Source organism: Lycium barbarum, chromosome 3 (genome assembly GCF_019175385.1).
Source record: "Lycium barbarum isolate Lr01 chromosome 3, ASM1917538v2, whole genome shotgun sequence".
Taxonomy (NCBI): domain Eukaryota; kingdom Viridiplantae; phylum Streptophyta; class Magnoliopsida; order Solanales; family Solanaceae; genus Lycium; species Lycium barbarum.
Genome location: NC_083339.1, coordinates 127,436,068 through 127,456,252, shown reverse-complemented (window position 1 = coordinate 127,456,252; position 20,185 = coordinate 127,436,068). Strand labels below are relative to the sequence as shown.

The 20,185-nt window shown below is 35.0% G+C and overlaps 1 protein-coding gene across 1 annotated transcript; it reads left to right on the top strand.

Moving 5' to 3' along the window:
• Positions 1-13,585: 13,585 nt before the first annotated feature.
• Positions 13,586-19,676, top strand: LOC132632371 (long chain base biosynthesis protein 2a). Its single transcript, XM_060348283.1, has 12 exons — positions 13,586-13,892; positions 13,994-14,059; positions 15,812-15,900; positions 16,157-16,302; positions 16,379-16,503; positions 16,579-16,672; positions 16,777-16,940; positions 17,153-17,314; positions 18,144-18,270; positions 18,401-18,567; positions 18,669-18,776; positions 19,299-19,676. Exons 1-12 carry the CDS (start codon positions 13,767-13,769, stop codon positions 19,392-19,394), a joined length of 1,470 nt encoding a protein of 489 aa, XP_060204266.1. The 5' UTR covers positions 13,586-13,766; the 3' UTR covers positions 19,395-19,676.
• Positions 19,677-20,185: the final 509 nt, after the last annotated feature.

The window sequence follows — 20,185 nt, the reverse complement described above, 5'->3', positions numbered from 1 at the left end:
CCATGACAGTTATAGACAAAAGAAGTTTGCCAATATCTACATACTATGCGGACTGGTTCAAGAAACAAGCCTGCCAAGAGACATACAAAGGTGAAATACTATCAGTTGGAAATCAAGACTCATGGATTATTCCACAAAACATTATGGATATTAAAATAACGTCGTCTGATGTTAAAATAAGACCTGGAAGAAAACAAACAAAAAGATATCGCCCAAGAAGAGAATCAACAAAGTACACATACAGATGTGGTAGATGCAAGTTCTTTGGACACACTAGGGCAACCTGTAACCACAGTCCAGCTCTCGATCCATATTCAAGAAGATACAGGAAAAGGAAATTGTCATCCTAACATCAACTCTTATAGATGGTTTATATGAATTTATCTTATGATTCTTGACACATAATGCACACTCTGCCTGAAAGAAATGGCAAAACTTTGGTATTACTAAGACTGAGACTTCAAGCATCTTATCACTCATTTATTCTTCTGTCCATTCTTTCTTTTATTATTTTCTTTTATTAAGTTGTTATCTTCTTGTTGCTGATAATAAAAGACTATATAATAGCAACAGATAAATGTCCCTACATGAAATCTACAATTCTCTACCATAAAACATTGAGGAAAAAGAAAAAATATCATCAACTTTAATTATCCAGTTTTATAATTTATGCCTCCTCTGACAGGTATAACAATTTTTGCTGGGGAAAATGACAAAACAAAATTGGTATCTCAAAGACTACATCCTGGTAAGTTTAATAAATGTGTGCCTTGGGACATAACAATATTCCTTCTCTCTGTTGTTTTCAAGTTTTACATTTATGCCGGAACTGGCATGTCTTCCGCTTACAAAATAAATAAGTATATTGTTAGGGGCATACTTATGTGCTTTGTTGTTTATAAAATATTTTAAAATGCTGAAAAATTGGAAAAAACATTCAGCACAACACAATTAACATTAAGTAAAAAAATATTTCATTCATTCATAGTAAAATTTCATTCATACAAATTTTGGAGAGCAACAAAAAAAAAAAAAAAACATAGACTAAAAATAAAAATTCATTCATACTAAAACAAAAATTATGAGCAGATCTAGTCTATAACTACAATCTCCTCCTTTTTCTTAACAATAATCCCTGTGCCAGCATTGCACTCAACAAGCCTAAAGCATAGAGTATCTCCTTCCTGCAGCCCATTGGTATCAACAAAGTCTTTCCACCCCTGGCAAAGGCGCCGATATGCACCAACTTTGTAAGTCATCTTGTAGTAATGCCGACCATAAAGCACATAGGCTTTACATTCAGAGTTCGGAAGACTGTCTGAGATGTCATTTGGAAGGATCTGCAACGAAATAAACACACAAAATTATTACTAAAAATAAGGATGAATGGAATAAAAACCCAGATGAAAACAAAAAAGTTTCTTGATAACATTTACACATACAAAGTCATCGTTAAGGACATAGGACCTGCTTAACCTTTTCTCGAAATTCACATCCATTTTTATGTGGCAAAAGTTGTATAAGAAAGAGATAAAATGTGAGTGAATGTAAAAATGGTCTAATTTATAGTGTAAAATCATAAGTATAGTCAAAATACATTTAATTAAAGTTAATAAATGCGTTTGACTGCCCAAATAGTTGGTGTCTCAACTAATCGCAATAAAATGCATTCTGATTGGTCAAAAAAGTTAAAAGATTTTGTCTTTGTTGCTGATTGTGGCAAGTTCTCTGAACTTAATTTCTGCCTGAAAGGGCGGAACTTCTATTCATAAAATGACAAAGTATGCCGACCCCGGAAAACTCCTATTACATAACCATCATAAAGTTGTGATGCAAAGGGCATAACTTTGGTTTTCAACAAAATAACAGCATTACGTGACAAATAATCCCCAATAAATGCATTTTGGTTGGTCAATAACTTTAAAGGGTTTGTCTTTGTTGCTGGTTTTGGCAACTTTTCTGAACTTAAATTATGCCGTAATGGGCAGAACTTCTATTTACAAAATGAGAAACTATGTCGACCCCGGCAAAATTCTATTACACAACCACCATGAAGTTGTGATGGAAAGGGCATAACTTGGATTTTCAACAAAATTACAGCTTTTATGAACAGATAAGTTGAGATTAAAAATGACACCATCAAATTACAAAGGGGCTTAAAGTTGAAATTTATAACACAAACAAACTATACAAACTTAATTTCTGCCGGAATGCGCGGAACTTCTATTCATAAAATGACAAAGTATGCCGACCCCGGCAAACTCCTATTACATAACCACCATAAAGTTGTGATGCAAAGAGCATAACTTTGGTTTTCAACAAAATAACAGCATTACGTGACAAATAATCCCCAATAAATGCATTTTTGGCTGGTCAATAACTTCAAAGGGTTTGTCTTTGTTGCTGGTTTTGGCAACTTTTCTGAACTAAAATTATGCCGTAATCGGCAGAACTTCTATTTACAAAATGAGAAACTATGCCGACCTCGGCAAAGTTCTATTACACAACCACCATGAAGTTGTGATGGAAGGGGTATAACTTGGAATTTTCAACAAAATAACAGTTTTTATGAACAGAGAAGTTGAGATTAAAAATGAACACCATCAAATTACAAAGGGGCTTAAAGTTGAAATTTATAACACAAACACACTATACAATCTTATAACATTTACAAAAAACACAAAGGGCGCACGAAAAAAAAATTACATGGTGCAAAAATAACTAAAACAAACTATTTTTTTCCTTTCTTCACAGATCTAGCTCAACTAAAACAAACTATATTTTTGCTTTCTTCACAGATCTTGCTCTCTTTTTCATCTCATAATCACACTCCATATTGTTATGCTCATGATAATCACTTCCAGCTGTATCTGGTGGCGTGTCATAACCCTTTTTCAGCTTATCTTTCCCATGACAAACCAAATTGATTAACCACTCTTTCATGTAGTCCATCAAACCAGAACCATCCAATCAGCAGGATTTTTACTACAAATCAGCATATCAACAAACTTGATCAAAAAACGACCACAATTAAAATCTTTGAAAGTCATAAAAGAGAGATGTTTTAGAACAACAGAAAACCAAAAAAAATAAACAAAAATAAAAATCAACAAAAAACAATGGAAAAAGCTAAAAAAATATAAGAATGAAACGTACGATCCTTGCTTTGGACAGGCAGCCCAGGTATATGTCAGATTACTGAAGTTATTGTATGATGGCCTGAATAATTGAAAATCATTGACCTCCAACAACTTAGGGATCATACCACAGTAGGCCTCGAGAATGTGAACCAAACGATCATCATTATGATTGAGTGAGTTATAAACTACCAATTTACGCTCATCAATCATAAAAACAGCAAGTACATAGTGAGAAATTGCTTTAGGATCATCAGATCCTGGGCGAATAGGAATTAATACCCTGTCAACATTCTCCCACGATATACCACATTTTCCTCTTTGCCCATACACAATATTACTCAGCAAAAATGCATCATCACTGCCGCCAGCATACCAGTGGTAATTAACCGGGTCTTGATAGTATCTATTGATGTCAAATTGCACAAGCTGATCAAACATCATATCTACGGTTGTGTACTTAACAACATTGGCAGCTGGAGGATGATACATCATTTTCTTCCTCAAATAATATAGCATCACATCAATATGCTGTGTTAAGGAAAAAAAAATTAGCGATTCAGCAATAAAGAAAAAAAAAAGCAAGAAGCAATAACTAATAGAAAAATAAGAAAAGAAAAGGTAAAAGACAATCACGAACCTCATCATTAAGCGCATAGACATCATGGTACAGCTCCAAAAAAAACATCCTATATTTTGGCTCAACATCACCCAACTTATAAACTTCACTCAGTTGGTTCAACTTTCCAGGATACAGTACCTCATCTTCTTCCCTAATTAAAGAAAAGGGAACAAAAATTAGAAAAATACAAACAGAAGTTTGGTTCACAGAAAGGAAATTTTATGAATAAGGTTTGCCGGAAGAGGCAAACCTTATGCTTGAAAAAGGGAAAAGTATGCCGGAAGGGGCAAGATTTGGGTTTCAAAAAGTAAAAGTATGCCGGAGTGGGCAGAAAATAACTTTTAAGAAAGCACACAATAACTAAAAACTTACCCAGTAGGTCGAAATCTACTTGCTGGAAGATTTTGAGGATTGATAAAAAATTTCCAAAAGGTCACGACAATTTTGCTTTTGAAGTAATGGAATGGGCACAACCTTCTGTACTGTTCATCCCAGTCACTTTCGTCCTTCCGTGACCCAAAAGGAAGATCGTTTCGTCCAGAATATAGCATCCATCCGGGTGCCGGGGTATCACCCACTACTTTCCTTTTCCTCTGGCGCCTTGTCTTCAAGGAAGATAGCACTTCCGCCACTTCAACAACAGGTTCTTCAGCAATAGGAGAGGTTTGACTAACAGTACTCTCTTTGACAGCGGAAGAAGCGACATTTACAATATCTTCAAAGGACACATATCGAAAATTGTCCTCCATTCCTTGAGAGTTCTCACCCTTTCCATCAACAACAGCGGACTCCCTTGGAGTATTGACTTGAACCGGGTCTGCATTGGCTGGTTCGCTCCTCAATGGCTCAACCGTATTAATAGGCTCGGGCAGGTCTGCATTGGCTGGTTCGCTCCTCAATGGCTCAACTGCATTAATAGGCTCGGGCATAACCCCAATATGAGGAACAACATCGTGTTCATCACCCTCGTTAGAAACTTGAGCTTCAGGTGTTTCACGTCTTATATGCTCAAGATTTTCAAGTGTTGTTTGCTCAAGATTTTGAGCCATATCTCCTTTTGGTGGAGATACAATGGATTCTTCGCAATTGGCGTAACCAAACTGTTCAACGCCCAATTGTTCCTCCTCAACAACCTACATAAAGTAACAAATTAAGAAACACAACATCCGTCATCAAAGCAAAAATATTAAAATAAAAAATAAAAAAATTCTGCAAGTGGTAAAAGATTGAAATTATGTCGAAACAAGCAGAAATTAGGTTCACAAAAAGGAAAATTTACGAACAAATTTCGAAAAATATGCCGGAAGGGGCAAACCTTATGCTTGAAAAAGAAAAAAGTATGCCGGAAGGGGCAAGATTTAAGTTTCAAAAAGTAAAAGTATGCCGGAGACGGCAGAAAATAACTTTTCAAAAGAGATGAGTATGCCGGAGAAGGCAGAACATGAGTTTCCATATAAAATGTGAAAGTATGCCGAAAGGGGCAAGAGCTAAGTTCAAAAACTAAAAGTATGCCAGTGTAGGCAGAAATATAACTTCGCGAAAAAAGATAGTATGACGGAGTAGAGAGAAAATGAGTTTGCAATAAAAGGGTTGATTATGCCAGGAGGGGCAACACTATCATTTGCATAAGCAAAACAGAAAAGAGCAAACAAAGTGTTAAAAACAACAAAGTATAAAATGTAAATTTACCAAAGGCAATTCAGCCTCAACATTTCCAGTTGCATTTCCTTCAGCTTGAGATACAATGGATTCATCATGATGAGGCGACACCAACGTATCACCCTCTTCTATCCTATCATCTCTGGCAGGAGATAAATCTCGTTCGAGATGATCAGAAACCACCACATCTTCATCTTGAATTTGCTCAAGATTTTCAAGCATATGTTCTTTCGGTGGAGAAACGTTGGACTCTTCACGATTGGCGTCACCAAACTGTTCACTGGCAAATTGTTCCTCCACAACAACCTACATAAAGTAACAAATTAAGAAACACAACATCCATCATCGAAACAAAAATATTAAAATAAAAAATTAACAAATTCTGAAAGTGGTAAAAGATTTATGAACAAGTTTTGAAAAAATATGCCGGAAGGGGCAAACCTTATGCTTGAAAAAGGGAAAAGTATGCCAGAAGGGGCAAGATTTAAGTTTCAAAAAGTAAAAGTATGCCGGAGTGGGCAGAAAATAACTTTCCAAAAGAGATGAGTATGCTGGAGGAGGCAGAACATGAGTTTGCATATAAAATGTGAAAGTATGCCAGTGTAGGCAGAAATATAACTTTGTGAAAAAGGTAGTATGCCGGAGTAGGCAGAACATGAGTTGCAATAAAAAAGGGGATTATGCCAGGACGGGCAAAACTATCATTTGCATATGGGGAAACAAAAAAGAGCACACAAAGTGTCAACTACCAGAAAAGTGTGCCAGGCAACTTAGATTTGGAAAACAACAAAGTATAAATGTAAAATTACCGAAGGCAATTCAGCCTCAACATTTTCGGTTGCATTTAGATATTCAACTTGTTCAACATCTGTCTCCATGGGACATGTCACATTTGCTTGGCCTTCTCCAAAAACATCTTCAAATGCCACATTTAGAGAAGCATTTGCATCTTGTAATGTTTTGCGTAATTTTCTTCTCTTGTAAAACAGGATTTTGCCTCCCAACTCTGTCTCATCAACGGTTCTTTCACTAGAACCGGCTTGCACATCTTCCATCTGAATTTCTTGATTACTTTCACCCTCAACATTAGAAAAATCAACACCGTTGCCCCCCTCGTCTCCGGTGGCAGTTTCAGATTCCCAAAATGCCTGTTCAAGATCAGCAACATCTTCCTCAACATCAGACTGCACCAATCTTCTTCGTTGCCCAACGGAAGATTGCTCAACATTTTTACGAGGCATGGCTTGTTTAGTTTTCCTTTTAGCAGCAGCACTTTTACGAACAGATCTTGTGCTCTTGCGCCTACCCTTTTCAACATGACGAGGAGAATCAACATGTCGACGAACATGTTCAGCATGAGAAGCAGTTTGGGATTCAAAATTTAACCCTGCTTTTTGCAAAACAGAAATCAGCTGATCCATCCGGGCCTTCTCCTTCCGTTGATTATTCAAAATCCTATTCAATTTAACATCAAAAGCATTTTCCAGGAACTGTGAATATAAACAAATACAACAAAGTGTTAAACTCAAGAGAAAAAAAAAAGGAACAAAACTTTTACAGGAAAAACAGAGAGGACCCGTGAGAAATACCTCAATACGACGCTCTAGAGAAGAGCTTTCACTGGATTTACCAGCAATATTGGCATCTTCAGATTCACTTTCATCAGCACTTGAATTGTCCGGAGATTCATCAACCACCCCTTTACCTCACTATTGAAATAAAATCCATACAACAGTAATAATAAATAATGACATCAAAATAGAAAAAGAAAAACCACATTAAAAGTTAAATGAAAAGTAAAGGGCAATAAACACCATTACCTTTCCACTCGTGTACTCTTCGGATACAAGCAATTTCTTCACCTCATTGAAATGTGGAGATTTCTTGCTGACATACGACAACATCAGAGGTTCACGACAATTGCCAATAATATCAACATATTGTTTGCGATAGTCATTGAACCTAGACCAAACCCAAACACTAAAGCCAAAAACAAAACCAACAACACCATAATCAATGGTATGTCTGTTTGTCCCTTGCTTATATATTGATTTGAAACACCTCAGGAGTTCGGCAAAACACAAAGACCCCCAATTAAACTGCTCAAACAATTCAGTGTCCTTTATGTATACAATATGCTGCCACAACACCTTTTTATCAATTCTACCGCCCAATAAAACACGACCAAGAATGTATACCTCTGCTAGCATCACCACATCAAGGTCATCTTCAAAATCTACATTTTCAGCACTCATCACATTCTTCAAATCCCTCATTTCCAAATTCCTTTTACCATCTCCAACACCAAAATATCTTCTCAAAAGATGACTGCCATTGGTTTTGTTATATTTAGCATAGAAAGATCTAGGAGGTTCAGTAATTGATAACCCAATGACTCTCTTAAATGATTGCTCTGTAAATGTCACAAGTTTATCTTGTATATTAAAATGCATTTCATTGGTTTCAGAACACTGAACTTCCGACAACAACATAAAATTCACCAAGATACCCGACATTTTTATATTATGTAATTCCATAAATTTCCCAAAAGGACAATTCTTCAAAATTAGCAATTGTTCTTTTGTAAGAAATTTCTCAACAAATTTAACAAACTTTTCATCCCCTCGCCATACAGCACTGATGCGTGTGTCCGTCCACTCTTCCGGAGGAATATAATAGTCAGCAACTTGTCCAAATTGTCGTCTCATGATTTAGCACACTGACATGAGCAAAACATAAAATTCAATCAGGAAAAAAAAAAAGGAAAAAACACACATAAAAAACATTACCAACAAAAATACATTACCAAAATGCATTACCAAAAACGTAAAAAGGAAAAAAAAAAACAGAAAACCCTATTCAAATAAAATACAGCACAAACAATTGAAGGAAATAACTTATCAACAAGTAATGAAATAGTAACTAATAACTTACAGATGAAATTGAAACCCCACTAAGAGAAATCAATGAATGATAAAGATGATATAGGAAACGTGACAAAGCAATTGTCTTCTTCAACTTTAAAGTGAACAAACGAAAATAAAAAGTAAAATACAGGAAGAGCGGGCAATATATATTGAACAAAAAAAATTAAAACTGCACACGTGCTAACCACGTGACAAAACTTATGCCGAAAGCGGCATAATATAAGTGTGTTAGGAATAAAAGTTTGTCGTTGTAGGCATAACTGTGTGGCTTTATATAGAAGTTCAAATTAGTGCATTTTAAATTGGAATAACTGTTGAAGCGATTGGATTTCAATTGAATGAGGATACAGAGAGTTTTGCAGTTTTTTCTAAAAAAAAAAAAACCAAAACAGTTAGTGAAATTTGAATTGAGGTAACTGTTGCAATTATTGACAAAAATACAAAGAGTTTTCAGTTTTTTTTTTTTTTTTAAAAGAAAAAAATTAATACATTTTCAATTGGAAGTAAATGTAGAAATACCTATTAGAGATATTGGGAATAAAAGTCACTTTTTCATTATCTTTTTTTATTTCTAGCGAAAAAAAAAACTGTTACTACGAATTTAGAAGTATGCCGGAAGGGGCATAATTTCTGTTCCCAACGGGTAAACTTATGCCGGAGGCGGCAAGATTAAAATTGTTGATTCTTTTTTTTTTAAAGCAAAAACAGTTACTAAAATTTAAATTGGAGTAACTGTCGCAACTATTGACAAAAATACAAAGAATTTTTCAGTTTTTCTTTCCATTTTTTTTAAAAAACAAAATAATTAATACATTAATTGGAAATAACTGTCGCACTTATTGGAGATGTTTTGGAACAAGAGTCACTTTTTAATTATCTTTTTTATTTTTAGGAAAAACAGTTACTTCCATCTTAGAAGTATGGCGGAAGGGGCAGAACATCTATTGAGAAAATGGCAAAAGTATGCCCGTTAAGGCAGATTACAGAACACAGTTTGAAAAAGTGAAACTTCATTATATGTACAGAAATGAAAGACCAATTTACATATACATCATTCGAAAAAGGGAGAAACACAATAATATAACACTTGCCGTAAATAACAACAAAAAAATCAATTCACTTTCCTAACTCTTCTGCAGTACAGTATATATCTTCAGCAGCAGAACTCAACCGTTTCTCAACTGGAGTACTGCTTGGTGTAAGCAAATACCAATTAGGATAACCATCATCTTCTTTGTTTCCATCTTCGCATCTCGGACGTTTTCTACTACCATCTTCTTCTTTGTTTCCATCTTCGCATCTCAGACGTTTTCTACTATCTTCAACAACAGCTGCTACTTCATTTACATTTTGTGATGCTTCATTAGAAGAAAACAAAAAATCTCCGCGTTGAAAAGCATCATTAATTGCAGCAATTTCTTTAAGTGCTTCTTTTTTTGCGCGGTCTTTATTTTCTTTCACATATTCCTTTTCAAACTGAGAAATAGTTTGAGTTTTATCAGACAGTTGACTTGATGAAGAAACAACAGCATCACAGAGCATATCGAGCATGGGAGACGTCTCATTTTTTGTAGACCTTGCTTTACAAGCTTTACAAGATTTCTTTTCGCTATGCAGTCGAACTAAACTTTCAACACAATGCATCACATAATCAAATTTACTTTTCAAACTGTCAAGTCTACTTTCTAAACAAGTTCTTTTAGCACTTTCAGAAGCTGCTACACCTAACTTTGTTTCATCATGTACACGAACTAAGCTATCCACAGCATTAATCGCGCCAACAAAATTTTTATCCAATTCTTCGAAACGGCTATCCAAAGACTACAAAAAAACGAAAAAAAAAAAATTAAACAAAGAAGAAAAGAAAATGAGAATAAACAAAAACAACGAATGCAGCATGCAAAGTATACATATCATATTAACAAACTCAAAAATAAAAAAATAAAAGGCCATACCTTTACTTGATTGACAATTGTAGATCGTTCATCATCAAGTTGCTTCTTCACACTAGACAAAACACCCTGTATAACAGATCAATAAAACAACACATTACTTTTGATGTCACTAAATTAATGTTGAACAAGTATGCTGGAACCGGCAGAACTGAAGTCTGAAAATGAAAACAGTTTGCCGGTAGAGGCAGAATTCAAATATGAAAGGATTGTATGCCGGAAGGGGCAGATTTTAAGTTTGCAAAACCAAAAAATATGCCTCAAGAGGCATAAACTTTCATTTCCAAAACCAAAAACAGAGAAGACTGCAAAATGTGTTACCTACAAAAATTAGTCTCAAAATGAGAACAGTATGCCGGTAGGGGCAGAATTGAAAATATGAAAGGAGAAATGTATGTCGGAAGGGACAGATTCTACGTTTGCAAAACCAAAAAGTATGGCTCAAGGGGCATAAACTTTAATTTCCATAACCAAAACAGAAAAGACTACAAAAATGTCTCCTACTAAAATACTATACCACAAGGCCTCTAACTCAGAATTCAGTTAAACAACCAAAAACACAAAAAGCAAAGTACAACTTACATCAACTATCTGAGAAGTAACTTCAGATGGCAAAACCGCACGGGAAGAACAAGGGCCTGAATCATCAGGAAATTTAAGTGCAACTGGATAATCCAGCATCTCTTGTTCCGTACCAACAACAACAGCATGGACAATAAATTTCTTGAATATCTATAACACAATATCAACACATTAATTTAGACAAAAACACAAAAAATAACAAGAGGGAAAAAGAACGAAGAAAAAGAAGCATCAACAAAAGGGGAACACATACTTTTTCAGTATGGAAGAAATTATCAGTAATAACTTTATAATCAACTTGCTTTGAAGGACTCCAAGACAACATACGAGGAGACTTCAGACCATGAAAACTTGAAAACCCTCGAAAGATAGGGAAAACCTCCAACAGCCACACATTTAAAGCGTAAGGGAAACCACTAATCATATACGTGTAGATGGCGTGCTCTTGAAAGTTTTCACACAACCACGAATCGACCGTACCAACCAATTAAAACTAAGAGAACCCCAAGGATAAGACACCCGAAGACTGTCATCGTCAATTATCTTCATTAGATGACCTTTAACAACACATTTCTCGTTACGACCCAACAAAACCCTCTCCAATATATAGACCTCAGCAAGTCTAACAGGATCACTAGATCTTTCCCAAAAACCACCATTACGATTACTTGACTTGATCTGTAAAAAACTCCTGAGATCACACAACCTTATTCTATCCTGATTTGGAAAATAAAGTCTCAACAATCTATTTGGTCTGCTAGACACAACACTAAAATCGCCAACACAAGAATCCAACCCAATAATAAGACGGAACGACTCGGAATCAAATACACAGCGATCAAAAATCTTAGACTTTAACGCACTATCATTACTAGATGAAAGTTGCGATAAGATCAAGCAATGGAAAATACTATCACTCAGGCGGACATCAACCAAATCCATAAACTGTCCAAACACACCCTTTTTCAACAACTCCAATTGAGAGACACTCAAAAAGGACAAAATCAAACTCCGAAAATGAAAATCACCACTCCACATACCACCTCCTTCAACCCAATGTTCAAACTTAACCAAGGGATGTTCCTCCTATAAAAGAAAAATTAATGTCAACAGAAATCAAGAGTTTACATAAGAATAAACCAAAAATGAGAATGAAAATAATTAACATATACCATGATAAAAAACCAGCCCCTAGACTGGTACACAAATACCTGCATAATAGAAGAAAGAACCAAAACACATAAGATTGCATAAAAGGCCAACATTATTAACAAAACAACACCAAAACATATAAAGATTGCATAAAAACCAAAATTATTAACAAGACAACACCAAAAAACCAAGACACACATAAATTAACTTAATTCATGAAGTTATGCCGGAACAGGCATAACTTTATGCCGGAACCGGCATAACTTCAGTTTCAAAAAGCAACAACTCTGCCGGACTCGGCATATGTTGCCTCAGACAAATACATTCTTTCACAAAACCTAGATTATTAAACAAAAACAACAGCAACAACATAAAACAGTTGTTCACAGACAAAACTTCAAAGATTCAACAAAGAGAAAACCAAAACGCATATCAAAATCAACTAAAACATATTACGACATTCATAATACGACATTCAAAAAACCATAATATATACATAGGGAACGAAACTAAAGTTCAAAAAATCATACAGACACTGTAACAAAAACACTATAATTTTAAATAAAAAAGGATCAATTAAATATAAAAAACGACGAAGACAAAAATATCAATTCAACATAAAAACAAATATTGAAACGAGCAAAATATCTAAATTCGTACCTAAATTTTAGAACAGATAAGACAGACACAAAACAGATGAGGAACGAAGAAGCAAAAAAAGAAAAGAAAAGGGCAAATGACGAAATAGAAAGGGTTTTAACGGGGTAAGGGTAATTTCGTCAAAAATATTCATTAAACAGGCGGCAGGGGCAAAAATTAAAGAAGACATAAATGAAGGGCAAAATATAAAGACCAGCCCAAAAGAAGGGCACTCCGCGCAAAGAAAAGTTTTATTTTTTGTTTCCCTTTCCGTATATTCACTAATACTCCCTCAATTTCAAATTATCAGTTGCTTTTTCATTTTACACGTCCCTTAAAAATATTATTTTAAAAGGAATATTTAACTAACTTTACTAGTATAAGTTATAATTTTTCTCATTAAATATTTACTCTATTTATGCGTCATCTTTATTAATGATAGAATTCTATTAAAAGTAAATGAATAAAATGTAATTAATTATAAATTTCTAAAATGATAAATAATTTGAGAAAAACTCTTTTCATTTAATCACATAACGGAAGGAGTATAAACAAAGGTACAATTATCACCGCAAAAATGTACTCCCTCCGTTCACTTTTACTTGTCCACTTTTAAATTTTTACGCTATTTAAGAAATAATAAATGAAATGTATATTTTACCAGGATGCCTATATTAATTGGTATATAATGGTATTAGTTTTGAAAAATGATTTGGATTGAGTAATTAATATTAAGGATAAAGTAAAAAAAAATTATTTTATCTTGATATGTCAAAAATGACAAGTAAAAATAAAAATTTATTTTAAATATCGTGAACAAGTAAAATTGAAGGGAGGGAGTACTGTAATACCTCCAAACAGGTCAATATAAATTTCCAGTAAAAAGCAGAGTCAAAGATTTCCTCATTTGGAAAAATCAAACTTGCAAATTCAACAGAAAAAGTAAAAAAAAAAAAAAAAAAAAAAGAAGAAGAAGAAGAAGGGGATTGGATTTTGTGAAGACCCAATCCTCTCCCTCCTTCTTCATCTCTCTCTCTTCACATATCTCTCTCATTAGAGATCTCGGATTCTGTTTCTTCAGATCCGATCTACAAAAATGATCACAATTCCATACTTGACCGCTTTAACAACCTACTTCAGCTATGGTTTGCTCTTTGCTTTCGGACAATTCCGTGATTTCTTCAGGAAGATCTTTGATTGGTTTCATGCCAGCAATCTTCAGGTACGACCACGCGTATTACTACGTGTTTGATTAATAAGAATGAGTTTGAATTTTGATTTTTTTTTTTTTATTATTGTTGCTTTTTTATGATTGAACGTTAGGGATATGCTCCGATCTGTTTAGGACTTGAAGATTTCTATATCCGCAGGTTGTATCTTCGCATTCAGGTAACATACTTTCTATGCATTATGCTTTAATATTTGTTAAGTGAGCTAGTTTATTTTTTTTAGGATATTTAGAGAAGGAAATGAAACTGAAATGTGTGTAGCTGTTAATTATGGTTGTACTTGACTGTTCCCTGCCCTCATCTCTCCTAAATTTATGAAGAAAAAGATCGAGCATGTGTAGAACATTTTTAGAACGTGTTGCTTGCTTGTTGGCTTCGTGTGTTTCCACTTATTTAAATGTAAGCAAGTATCTTGATTTATGGCTAGTTAACCTATGTAGTTGTTCTTTCTGAAGCTTTTCAAGTTTGCTTATGTGACAAACTGAATAAAGTGTTTTTCGAGTTGGCTTTCGTTCTTTCAAGTTATCAGCATGTGAGTTTTAAATTAAATATCTGCCGTTATTAGTGATTGATTTACATGGAGAAAGTTTGGTTATGCTAAAAATATTTTCATTTCATGCATACTTTCTATGCATTATGCTTATGTGTTTTTTTTTTTTTTTTTTTGGTTTCTTGAACAAATTATCTTTTTGAGTGAATTTTATGTGATTTAGAGAAGGAAATGATGCTGAAATTTTGGCAGCTGTTAGTTATGGAAAGAAAAAATTGCAACTCTAATTTTTTCAAATAAAAGTGAGCACATGTTGCACGTTATAGAATGCGATTGTTTGCTTACTGCTTTTTATGTTGTTGTCATGTGTTTCCACTTATTCAAATTTAAGATTGTATCTTGAGATAAGTAGAGTAATTAGTTGGGAGACCTAGCATGCTCCGCTGATGGCCAGTTAACTTGTGTGTTTGTTCTTTCTGACGCTTTTCAAGTTTGCTTATGTGACAAGCTGAATAAAATGTTTTTCGAGTTAGCTTTTGTTCATTCATGTGATCAGTATGTAAGATTTAAATTAATTATCTGCCGTTGTTAGTGATTAATTTACTTTGAAAATGTTTGGTTATGCTAAAAAGTGTTGAGGAACTTTAGCTACTTTTTTACCTAGCAAAGAGGAAACTATAAAGTCCAGTCATCTAGTCCCCTTAGAGCAAGCGAAAAGATGCACAAGTCGATTGGGATGATAGACAGATATCAGCCACCAAACAGATCAGCATCTAGTTGTAGGAACTTATCAAGAAAAAGAAACAGTAGAAGGTGCACTCAAGGGTGTGGCCTAGTGGTCAATGAAGTGGGTTGAGTACCATGAGGTCTCAGGTTCAATTCCCAGCAGAGACAAAAACACTAGGTGATTTCTTCCCATCTGTTCTAGCCTTGGTGGATAGAGTTACTTGGTACCTGTTACTATTGGGAGGTGGCAGGTATCCCGTGGTATTTGTCGAGGTGCACACAAGCTGCCCTTGACACCACGGTTTAAAAAAAAAAAAAAGTAGAATTGTACGTGCATTTGTCTAAAGTTGTTGAAGGAGAGCATCAAGTTTATTTCCCTTAGAGCTAGAGAATATTTAGGTGTAGTATCCATATGTAAAAGAGTGCATGGCTTTATAAGTAAACCAGGAGGACTTCATGAAGTAAAGAGGTTGAATTTTTTTTTTTAATCACTGTACTTTTATTGGTTGTGTATATCTGAATTGTTCTGTGCTTTATATATTGAATTCTTCTATTTCTTAAGAAACCTTAATTCTTGGTATCTATGCATCCAAGAGAATAAATGAATTCTTTGACCAAAAGTATAGCTGTTGGATTTTCATTGCTGTTCAAGTATTGATTGTTGGTTCATATACTTTATACCATCATTACTTGTAGGATTGCTTTAATCGGCCAATATGTAGTCCTCCTGATGCTTGGTTTGATGTGGTGGAACGTGTGTCCAATGATAATAACAAGACACTAAAGTGAGTATGGATCTTTCAGTTCAATTAATTTTATTTAACATTCTGTAAATTGTTCTCCTCGGTGTTGTAATTTCTCCCATTATATTTTTATACTACAATTAGAGAACTATGGAGGTAAAGTCACTTTGGCTTCTCTGGTGACTGGTCCTGTAGGGCTACATATCTGTTGTTTATATCCAAATTATTATCAACAGTATAGGAACAGGTGATGTTTCTATATTTACTCTTACATTCCATGCACTTGCACCTTATGCAGGCGGACCACTAAAGTTTCAAGGTGTCTAAACTTGGGTTCATATAATTACCTTGGTTTTGCTGCATCGGATGAATACTGTACACCTCGCGTCATTGACTCTTTGAAAAAGTTTTCTGCAAGCACTTGCAGTGCCCGTGTTGATGGAGGTAGGCATGATTTTGTGAAAGTTGTTGCTGTTCTCCCTAAGTAGGGAACTCTGCTTCTAAAATTTTGTCTTCTCAGGTACCACAAGCCTCCATACGGAATTGGAAGAATGTGTGGCTAATTTTGTTGGCAAGCCAGCTGCTATCGTCACAGGCATGGGTTATGTAACAAATTCAGCCATACTTCCTGTCTTGATTGGAAAGGTATAAATAGTTTCTGAAAGTTATTTTTATGTTTCATTTGTCATCATATTTATCTTTTAATTTGGTCATTTACAGGGAGGTTTGATTATCAGTGATTCTCTCAACCACAACTCTATTGTAAATGGTGCCCGAGGGTCTGGAGCTACTATTCGTGTTTTTCAACATAACAGTAAGTTTCTGCAACTTGGGCTTTGTCCTTTCAGCCATACCATATTTATACGATGAGTTCATCTGATTTCTTATTAAAGCTTTGCTCTGTCCTCAATTCTTTAGCACCTTCTCACTTGGAGAAGGTTTTGAGAGAACATATTGCTGAGGGACAACCCAGGACACACAGGCCCTGGAAGAAGATAATTGTTATAGTGGAGGGCATATACAGCATGGAAGGAGAGCTATGCCAGCTTCCAGAGATTGTTGCCATATGCAAGAAATACAAGGTAGTGGACATTATAACTATGGTGTTAGTCATCGATGATTGTTCTAAGAGCTAGACTTCTACTTCTTCATTGGCATGACAATCTTTGTCTCAATTTTATACCAAGCTCTCTTTTATTTGAGGGACTAATTTTCGTTTCTTATGCCTTAAGAGACTCCATCAGGTTCAATTATCTCATGCATCTTTGTCTGTGATGTATTTTTATCATTGCAGGCATATGTTTATTTGGACGAGGCTCACAGCATTGGAGCTGTTGGGAAAACAGGAAGGGGAGTCTGTGAGCTCTTGGGAGTTGACACGGCTGACGTGGACATTATGATGGGAACTTTCACAAAGTCATTTGGTTCATGCGGGGGTTATATTGCTGGATCCAAAGTATGTTTCTTCAACGACATTCTTATAATGCTGCCAGCTGACTTACTTTTTCATTGTCTATAGATAAATTCTTTGTTTCTGATATCTAGTTGAATTGCATGACAGTATGACAAATAGAGTGGAATCAGGAAACCAAAGTGACATTCATGCTACGAGTTTTACAGTGTCAGACAGTTGCGTCATTAGTCCTCTCTTTAAATTGACACTGCTGCTGACGCACTTCCTGTTAGTGAAGACTCAATGGGCAGCAATGAGATAATTATCTTTCAGATTTTAATTTAAGAGCAAATAAACAACTGCTTTTTGTTCTTTACCCCCCCAAAAGTAATGGAACAAGAAGAAGAAGAAAGCAACTGCCTTTAGTTTTCTATTTAGATTCTATGTAGTCTTTAGCTGGTACTGAATTCCCTCTACATGTTGCTTGGAGGCCTGGATCTGTTACAGATTATCTTCATGGGTCATTCTTTTTTTATTCTGTTTTCCACTCTTCCAGAACACCTAATTTTTAATAAGTGAAACTGTGTCTATCTTTACCTTATCCAGAAAAAAGAGAAAAAAAAAAACACGTGAAACTGTGTCAAACTTAGCAACCTAATTTGAGGCTAAACATTCCATTGAGGCAGATATGTCTAGCTTTGTATTTTTGGGCCTTTTGCCCGTTCTTTTGCAACATAATATTCCCTTTGCACTGCTGGTGGACTACTTGGCTGATTTTTTTTTTTTTTTCTATTTTTCTTTTCCACCTTATCAGGGTGCTTGAAGAGCCCTTCTTTAGTAAATGTGATGTTATTTTATAGTCGTTGATTTGGACATTTAACACCAATTGCAGGAACTTATTGAATATTTGAAGTACACTTGCCCAGCTCATCTGTATGCCACATCAATATCACCTCCGGCTGCCCAACAAATCATTTCTGCTATCCAGGTTATACTTGGTGAAGATGGCTCTAGTAGAGGTCAGAAGCTTTGACTATCAAGTTCACTCCTATCTTGCAGTTTGTTATAAACTTATAACTCTAATGACATCTGAAACATTGGGGTAATAAAAATTGTGTACTGATCATTAGAGCTACTTTGTTATTGTAGGGGCTCAGAAACTGGCACGCATTCGTGAAAATAGCAATTTTTTCCGATCAGAACTACAGAAGATGGGTTTTGAGGTCCTTGGGGACAATGATTCTCCTGTCATGCCCATCATGCTCTATAATCCTGCAAAAATACCTGCTTTTTCACGGGAGTGTCTCAGACAGAATGTACAATTTCTTGTCATTCAGGCTCAGTTTTTAACTGGTTATTGTTTAGAATTTACCATTTATTCTTATCTTGGAATTTACTTCGTACACTGTTATTGCAGGTGGCTGTAGTGACAGTTGCTTTTCCAGCAACCCCTTTACTTTTGGCCAGAGCACGCATATGTATTTCTGCTGCTCACTCACGGGAAGATCTTAACAAAGCTCTGGAGGTTAGAGCTTGCACTTAAATTCCTTCTGTCATTTCTGATTAGCAAATCAATTTTTCTTGTGTTTTCTACCCTGACCATGTCAGACACGAATTGCGTTCAGGATAACCTTAGTGCGATGAGTTATAATTTATCATTTTGTCACCTGCATTCAAGTAAGATGTTTCTTTCATGGAGTTATCCTTGTAATCTCTAATGTAGACAGTTTTTAACTAACACATTGCTTTACACATAATTTAGTGCTAACTGATGAGGTAATCTCATCCTTGATTTAAGCTATGGCGTGTCACCTCAACCTTCCCATATTCATCCTTTTTCTAGTCAGTTTGTGAATAGCTGAGATCCATTATAGACGGTTAAGGACACTTTTACTGGAATCTTCATGCATGCATGTCATATTTAGATATCTCAGGCATTAAATCTTGTAATAGTGAACATCACCAAATCAGGTCATGGAGTATCTTTAATATAAAAAAATCGGTATAGCACGCTAGTTAGCTAATTAAAACTTCTTGTATTTATCAGGTTTTCAGCAAAGTTGGTGATCTAATTGGCATAAAATACTTCCCTGCCGAGCCCAAGAAACAACAGCTAGAAGAAAACAGAGTCAAGCTGGAATGAGTACTTAGTTTTCTTTTAGTTCTCCCAAGGAGGTTCCGAGCTGTTGTTTATTCGTCATGTATGATTTTGAAACCCTTTGGGTATAATGTGTGGAAATTTTGTCGTTTCCTTGTACAGAAAGTTGTAATTTATTAATTGATAGTCTTAAGTTTTTACTTAATGTAAGCATAATATATCATGAAAGGAGTATATGCTGCGCAATAATAATGAAAGCGCTGACAAACTGTGAATGGTGGAGATTTTGTTTGATTGGTTAAAGAAATTGACGACTCATTGCTCTAATGTAACGATCCCATAAAGTTAATCAGGTGGTCCTCTTTGCCTTATAATTCCACCTGTTTTATTTATTTGACGGCTCTTGAAACTAGTTTTGAGTTGAGAATCTTACACAGAATAAGCAAAATCAGTCTAAGCAATAATCTCAAACAAAAAAGTACAAAGAACAAATGTTATGCAAAGGTCTAAACATTATACTATATAAGTAAAAATTGAGAAGCAAGCTTGTGGTTGTCTGTTAGGGGTCGTTTGGTTCAAAAACAAATTACGCTGGGATAAATTATGCTGGGATTAATTATGTTGGATAAGTTATGCTGGGATTAGTTATTCTAGAGTTATTTTTTATTGACTGTTAGGTATGTTGGACTAAAAGTATTATACATTGGATAATTTCTAAAAAGAAGAGGTTTCTTCCTTATCCCGGGATAACTTATTCCACCCTATGGCAGGTATACGTTATCCCAACACTATTTTTACTCCCGGCATAACTTATCCTATGATTAACCAAACAAGGG